The sequence below is a fragment of the Gallinula chloropus genome (assembly GCF_964237585.1).
Source record: "Gallinula chloropus genome assembly, chromosome: 33".
In the NCBI taxonomy this organism is placed as follows: Eukaryota; Metazoa; Chordata; class Aves; order Gruiformes; family Rallidae; genus Gallinula; species Gallinula chloropus.
The window spans coordinates 2,339,435-2,347,673 of NC_140118.1; the positions used below are offsets into that span (position 1 = coordinate 2,339,435).

General features: G+C 53.4%; 1 protein-coding gene across 1 annotated transcript; it reads right to left on the minus strand.

Annotated features, from left to right (window-relative positions):
* Positions 1-3,249: 3,249 nt before the first annotated feature.
* On the minus strand, positions 3,250-7,865 carry LOC311202976 (tektin-3-like; the record flags this gene model as incomplete). The annotated part of the gene is made up of 7 exons (XM_084277613.1): positions 3,250-3,496; positions 3,674-3,828; positions 4,077-4,299; positions 5,427-5,570; positions 5,721-5,791; positions 6,722-6,805; positions 7,308-7,865. 7 exons carry the CDS (start codon positions 7,863-7,865, stop codon positions 3,250-3,252), a joined length of 1,482 nt encoding a protein of 493 aa, XP_084133739.1.
* Positions 7,866-8,239: the final 374 nt, after the last annotated feature.

The window sequence follows — 8,239 nt, forward strand, 5'->3', positions numbered from 1 at the left end:
AGGGCTCTTCCATGGGATGTGGGGAGTGTGACACCAAGGGAAGCATAGGGTTATTACACATGGTGGCCTCTCTTTAGGTGGGTGCAAGGAGGCAATGATGCTTTATGGCCATGAGGACAATGTGTCTCCTCTGAAGCCTCTGTGGCAGGGACATCAGCTATAGCCAAGGGGTTAAGACCTCATTTCTATCAGACCATTTCAGCCTGCCCAGCACCCATGGCCATCTGCACCACAGCCCATCCCACACTTCCCCTTGCCTTGTCTAGTTCACCTACAGACTGCAGGCAACCACACCCCGTTCCCCACTTTGATTTCACTCCCTGATGTCCCTGCCTGTACTGCTGTCTTTCCCTCCTCACCAGCTGATGCTGGAAACACAAAGCTGCCAACTCATCCACACTTCCTCTGAGTGACTTCTAGCACCACAGCACTACCCTTAGAGTGACATTTCTTTATCCTCATGTCCACTCTGACCTTCAAAGTCACAGTTTTACATGGACTTTCTTATGTTCTTTCCACACAGAACGAAGTGGGCTTTCCCTCAGCCTCTATTCCCCAGGCTAAAGATGCCCTGGGTCTCTCAAAGCTGCAGATTTGCTGTTGTGCTGGAACCTGTTGTGGTTTCGCTCCAGCCAAGCACCACACAGGTGTTCCCTCTCTAAGAGGATGTGTTTGGAAATTGAGGAAGGGGAAAGGGAGGGAAAAGGAAACCAAAACAACCCAATCCTTTTGAATTGGGATAAGAACAGTTTACTGGGACAGCAGAGAGAGAGAAACAACAGTAGGACTTTGTAGCAAAATATACAAAACTGGTGATGCACAATGCAGCTTCTTGCTGAACCGCACAGCTCAGACCTCACAGCTCAGAGCTGTCCTGAAACTAGACAGTGCCCAAAGCCACGTGTCCTGGAGGGGTAGCCTCTTCCTCCCACCAGCCTCTCGTCATCTGCTGAGCATGATGTAATTGACATGGAAGACCCACTTTGACCATGTTGGATCACCTGTCCTGGCTGTGTTCCTTCCCAGCTCCCTGGGTGCCCACCACCCTTTCGTTAGCAGAGCAGCATGAACAACTGAAAGGTCCTTGAATGGTTGCACACAGTGAAATCATCCCTGTGTTATCAGCACTGTTGTCACCTGAACTCCCAAACACAGCATTCCACCCGCTGCTAGAAAGAAACCAGGCCACCTTTGTAGACACCAAGTGCAACACAACAGTGGGCTCACTCCTGTGGTCATACAGTAAGGATGATCCCATTGGTCAGTTATGTTCAACTGGGACTGCTCTGTCCTCTTCTAGGTACTTGTGCACTCCCAGTTGACTCATTTCTGGATCAGAATTAGAAAAAAGGCCTTGATGCTGTGCAAGCCCTGCTCAGCAGGGAACTGGCATGCTAATATAGAGTTTTTTGCTTATCAATCCAAACCACAGGATTATAGTGACACCAATATGAAAATTAATTCCATTCCAGCCAAAATCAGACCAGGAATAGAAGATCTGCAGAAGAGCTGGCAGGTGTGCTTGCCAAACCCCTTTCCATCATCTATCAGCAATCCTGGCAGACTGGGGAAGTTCCACTCAACTGGAGACTGACAGATGTTACACCCATAGACAAGAAGGGTCGAGGGGAGGATCCAGGGATCTACAGGCCTGTCAGTCTGACCTCAGTCCCAGGGAAGATCATGAAGAGGGTCATCCTGGGAGCTGTCATGCAGCTCATGCGTGATGGCCAGGGGATCAGGCCCAGTCAACATGGGGTTACAAAAGCTAAACCCTGTCAAACTAACCTGATCACCTTCCATGACATGGACGAGGGGAAGGCTGTGGATGTGTCTGCCTGGACTTCAGTAAAGCCTTTGACAGGGTTTCTCACAGCATTCTGACTGAGAAACTGGCTGCCACTGGCCTGGACAGGTGGCCCCTCAGCTGGGTTAAAAACTGGCTGGATGGCCGGGCCCAAAGGGTGAATGGAACCAAATCCAGCTGGAGGCCAGTCACGAGTGGCACCCCCAGGGCTCAGTCCTGGGTCCAGTCTTGTTCAACGTATTTATCACTGACCTGGATGAAGGGATTGAATGCTCCCTCAGTGAGTTTGTAGATGACACTAAGCTGGGAGGAAGTGTTGATCTGCCTGAGGGTAGGGAGGCTCTTCAGAGGGATCTGAACAGACTGGACCGATGGGCTGAGACCAACGGGATGAAGTTTAACAAGGCCAAGTGTAGAGTGCTGCACATGGGACAGAACAACCCCATGCAACGCTACAGGCTGGGGGAGGTTGGCTGGAGAGCTGTCAGGCAGAGAAGGACCTGGGGGTGTTGGGTGACACCAGGCTGAATATGAGCCAGCAGTGTGCCCGGGCGGCCAAGAAAGCCAATGGCATCTTGGCTTGTATCAAAAACAGTGTGGCCAGTAGGTCTGGGGAGGTGATTGTGCCCCTGTGCTCGGCATTGGTGAGGCCACACCTTGAGTACTGTGTGCAGTTCTGGGCTCCCCGCCATGAAAAGGACACTGAGGTCCTTGAGCAAGTGCAGAGAAGGGCAACCAGGCTGGGGAAGGGGCTGGAGGGCAAATCATATCAGGAACGGCTGAGGGAGCTGGGGATGTTTAGATTGGAGAAGAGGAGGCTGAGGGGAGACCTTATCACCACCTACAACTACCTGAAGGGAGGTGTCCCTTCAGCCAGGTGACAGAACATAGAACAAGGGGCAATGGCATGAAGCTGTGCCAGGGCAGGGTCAGATTGGATATTGGAACAGGCTGCCCAGGGAGGGGGTTGAGTCACCTTCCCTGGATGTGTTCAAAAAAAGGGTGGATGAGGTACTTAGGGATCTGGTTTAGCATAGGATGGGAATGGTTGGACTCAATGATCTTCAAAGGTCTCTTCCAACCTTGTGATTCTGGGATTCTGTGTTTCTTCTGCTGCAGCATTAAAATCCATTAGGGATGGCAACAGCTAAGTACTCTCACAACTAGCTTGACTTCCCTTGGTGGTTATTCCACATCAGACTTACCCCTAAAATCGCAGCCTGAAAGGGTAGGGATCAACACCTGTGGCTGCATTTGCTCTTAGTCACTGATGGGGTATTTTCAGCTCCTTTCTGGCCCACTGGGAAAGAGCAGTGGAAAGGGAAAAAATAAAGGGGAAAACAAATACTCCTGGTAGACTGTGTAACACAAAAAGTCTAATCATTTATTGTCAAACCATCTCCAGAAAACTGGGAAGGCATTTGAACCAAACTGGGAATATCTCAGGTGCTGTGAGTGCAGCTGAGCCCAGCCTGAACATACCCCAGCAGCCGCACGGTGCTGGGACAGGTCTTGCGCATCGCCAGGCACTTCTCCTGGTCAATGAAGAGGGAGTTGGATTTCACCACCAGGTCGTGCTCCAAGACAGACTTGTTATGAACCAGCCTTTGCAGCACGTCCTCGCTGTCTCTCAGCCGCTGCTGAAGGCTCTGGATTGTCTCATCAAGTTCACAGACCTCGTTGACAAGGCTGGAAAACAACAAAACACCCTGTTAACAGTCCCCTCAGAGGGATGAACAGGCCCAGGGGTTGGGAGTCAACTGTCTTTGAGCGCCTTCACATAGCCTCATGCCCATGTCAGGCTTCCAGGAGGTGTGAGGTTCAGGGTTGCCTCACAGGCTGCTGCTGGGCGCTCTGGGCACTTACCGGAGCTGGGCAGGGTCCCAGCACAGCTCCATCTTTGGTCTGCGGATGCGTTTGTCCAGCCGGGTCTGAGCCACTTTCAAGGGAAACCCTTTGTCCCGAATGGCTTTTTGAATGGCTTCGATGCTCCTCTCCAGGTGGAAGATTTCCTGCAGTGTCTGCCAGGAGAGAGACACGTGTGCATCAGTTAAAAACTATATTCTCAAGTGACCACATCATTTCCCTTTCCCTCTGTCTGCAATAAACCCCCAGTTGGATACATGGGCTCAGACTCCTGTCGCTCGGCCACAAACAGAGGCACAGATCCATCAGCTGTGTCTCTTGAGGGAAAAGCCTCTCTCTGCCCTTGCTGTCACAGCAGAGGTTTCCGAGCAGTGTCCCAGCCAAAGGGAGAGCTTCAGGCTACCTTGCTCAGCTGGGCCTGAATCTTCCTCTTGGCATCAGCCGTCTCTGCGATGCGGTGGGTGAAGGCGCAGTTCACGCAGTGGAACTGCTGTCGCATCTCATTGTCTGTCCCCACCAGCAGGTTCTCAATGCTGTCCCGCAGCTGGGCAGAGGCTGCCCGTTCGCTCTGGGAGCGCAGGATGTTCTTGTCTGTGAACTTGGCCCATGACTCCGGCACTGAGATCCTGGCAGACAGTGGAGAGGAAAGGAGAGGTCCCTGCTAAGCCCGTGCTGCTGAGGGCACAGACCCTGCCAGGGAGCAGCAGGGACTGAAAGTAGGGTAAATCATTTGGCCATGGGGAAGGGAGACATCTGGACACCACTGGATTGATAACGCTTATCAAACCATGACATAGTCATAGAGAAAACTGGGACACTTACAAAAGCTCGGACAAGCCAAATTCCCCCAGGAAAACAGAGATTTTCATCAGACCTCAGCTTGATACTAAACCAAGTGAGCACTAGATAATAGTCAATTCCCTGTCTGTATTCATGAGGAAGTTCACGCCTGTGCAGCAGCCCAGAACAAGGTCAGCAAAAGACTTCAGAGACCACAGAAGGTCCACTTCAAACATGCTGATCTGCCACACATTTTACCCCCCTCTGAATTTTAGCATCAATCCTTTGCAATTCATTTGCCTGGCTAAATATGTCCAAGCTCTACTACAAATATTCAAACATCAGAAAAATGGAATCAATCTCTGCCCCTCCACAAACCGCATGCGCCTGCATGAGCGGATTTACTCCTCAGCCCTTTGCCACTCTGGGCATTTCTCTGCAAGGGCTGGTTCAGGTCACCGTTCCTTTACTGCCACGCCCAAGCTGAATTCCTGGCCCCCAAAAGCAGCTGAACTCTATCCTAGGACCATGATCTCTTTATCTTCTGTGTCATTTTGGCTCCCTGCCAGGCCCTCTGCATGCAGGGGTGAACCCCCCAGACTCGACATCAATGACAAGCACTCAGGCAAGCACTGAGACATCTTGGAAACAGACATCATATGTGTGTTTGCATGAGCTGTGCAGAGGTGCTGGGCTGCATTCGTTTCCAGGCTGATCTCTGAGCCCTGACAGAATGCTGACCTGGGTGGGAGTCGGTTTTGCCCGCCCGATGTTCGGCGTCCCGCTCCAAGCCAGGAGTTGCTCTCCCTTTATGGGGAGCGGAGCCAAAGGTCCCCTCTGAGGCGGGGGTCTCCCAGCGGGATGGACGTGCCATGAGGAGACACACGTGCTTACAGCGAGCTGGGGAAGAGCAGCTCCCTGCCAGGGACAGGCACCGCGCATGCTGGGGACGGGAAGCCCGGCGGGCACTCACGTGGCATCCACGCGCTCGACCCCTCGGAAGTAGCTGATGCCGGTAGAGCTGTTCCTCAGCTGGTGGCACTGCTCGTCGATGCGGTGAGCTGCCTGCTTGTTGGCCAGGTCTCTCTCCACATCGTGCTGGGCCAGCCTGTTGGACCTTCAACACACAAACAGCCACCGTCACAGGGGATGGAGGGGTGCAACGCTTTCCTCCCCACGCTGCTTCCCTGCAGCACCCCTTGGGCAGCTCATAACAAAGGCAAGTGCCTTTCGGCCCCACAGCAGGGGATAAGGAGCTCCTCCTTACGCCAGCTGGGCTTCTGCCTGCTCCAGGTGTCGTCGCATCCTCTCTTGGCATGACCTGATGATGTCCAGTTCCTGGGCAGAGGCAAAACACCAGCCCATCAGCATCTGGGCTCAATTGCCCTGCGCACGCTCATCCCCATTCCCCATCAGCATTTGCCCTGTTGGCTTCCAAAATGCTTTCCTCCCCAGGAGAAACCTGATCCATGTGGGACAAGAGCAGGTGGCCTTGACTTTGGTGCCAGTCCCCACCATTTCTCACAACATTCAGCTCCACCAAAGGCAAGCATCTCTTGCTTTCAGCTCCCTTCAGCACACATCTCTCCCATTTCTGATGCCCCAGGTGGTTCGTACTCAAACCCAGTCATTTTCCAGCCCTCCTGCCTGCAGGAGCCAGCTGAAAAGGACACCCAGAATGGGTCCCAAATACTGAAAAGCCAAACAGCCGTTATGGACGTGGCAGCTCAGATCATTTTCCCAAAATACCTTTTCATCTTTTCATAGTTTAAAGCCCAACTGATAAGAAAAACTGTTCCAAGGGAGTGGTGGCTTCACACTCCCAGGGCTACAATTCCCTTCCCAGTTCCACAATGCCTTTGCAGTGACTGTATTTTGCCATTCCCTGCGTTAGGATCCCATCTGTCCTGCCAGCTCTTGCCCTGCTTGCAAGAGCTTACAGCAGGCTATACAAAGGCAGGCAGAGGGGGGCATGGTTTTAGGATTGCGGTTAAATACATTGCCTAAGCAAACAGAGCAGCAGTCCTGCTGCGGCCTCCTTGTCAATGGCATTGATGAAGATATTAATTAATGCTGGTCCCAGTACAGACCCCTGGGGGACACCACTTTTCACACATCTCCCTCTGGACATCCAGCCATTGACAACTCCTCTCTGGATGTGACCATCCCGCCTCACCAGGAGCCAGTGAGGGAACAGGGCTGCAAAAGCCTCTTAGAGCAGCTTAGGTACAAGTCCCTGGAACGCCTGATCTGCGTTGCCAGACTTACCACAAAGAGCTGTTTCTCCACATCATCACAGACCAGGTCGATGCCCATCCGCTTCTCCCGATGAAGCAGACACTCCTGCGTGACCTGTTGGGGACACACCGTCACTGCTGGCTGCAGGGACAGGCTTCCAGATAGGGATGGTCCCCACATCAATTAAAGGAAGAAAGGTGGGCACAGAGGTGACAGCAGGGGAGAAAAGGGCCCAGGGCATCAGCAGCGAGTTGCTGAGCTGCCATGGCAGCATTGCAGCACCACGAGGGAGCACATGTGGCCCTGGTGCCAGCCCAGCTCAGGGTCAGGCTCGACTCTGACCTCGCCAGGGCCTCATAGGAAGACCTGGGCTTTTGTCTTCTGACCTGGGGCTTTGGGTAGAGCGCTTCTGAAAACATTGGCTGCACCAAGTGCTGCTCTGATGTGCTCAGAGTGTGCTGACAGGGGATGCAGCAGGTATCAAGGCATTTCTTTGTTACCAGCTTTTGTAACTCAGCTGTTCCAGAGCTGCAGTGAAGCTTACTGAGACATTTGAACAGCTGCAGATGTGTCGGCAGCAGGCTACAGCTTGCAGCCCCCGGGACAGAACGCTTACCTGGAGAGGGGCCTCCGTGTTGGCCAAGGCTCTCTCCAGCCGGCCCTTCATGTCTGCCAGAGCGTTGGTCTCCTCGATCATCTTCTCCTGCTCGTGGCGCAGCTCTGACTTCCAAAATATGATGTCATTGACACGCTGTCCCAGTGTTTTGGTGGTTTCTCCCTGGGTTTTCCGTGTCTGCTGGTATTTATCTTGCATCAAGCGGGAGCTGTCAGCTGTCAGACACTCTGCAGCGTGCCGGACAGTCTCTGACCTGTTGTAGTTGGTCAGGTTGGACCTGTACCAATCACCAGGAGTGTATCTGGTGAAGAGGGCTGTTTGGTGGGAGATGGGAGGAAGTGCCTCTCGGGGGGTTAGCCTCTGAGAGCTTTTGGAAGAGGGACCCACAGTGGGTTTGGCCACTCTGGGCATCCAGGGGGAGCTGAAGCTGTTAGGCAAGGGGGAGGAAGGGAAGCGATTCTGAAGGCTGGAGGCTGTGCTGATAGGAGGCAGAAAGTTGCGGGGTGTTGATCTTGGGTGGGTGTATGTAGTCCTCAAGGGAGAGCCGAGCAGCTCCATTCTGGGGTTTTGGAGTGCTCGTGGAGATGCTGAACTCGCTGCTGCACTGCCGAGCTCTGTGGCAGCACTGCCAGGGGCCCGGTGCCCTCAGTGACACAGGAGCAGTGGGCCGTTGCCACGGGCGCAGGGTGCTCAGCAACCCGATTGTTCCCTGGAACACTCCCTGCAGCTGCCAGGGCAACAGGATGCAGCCATTGTGCAACCCAGGGCTCTCCACTGGCAACCCAGTGAGACCCCTGGGCAAGAAAATACCTTCCTGTGACATCCTAGTTCCTCTCCTGCACCACTTCTTGCCCTCGCTGGGCAAGCAGGTACAGCTGTTGGGCAGCTGTTAGTGATATGGTTTAGTCTTTGGTTGTCTTGTAAGGAGCAGG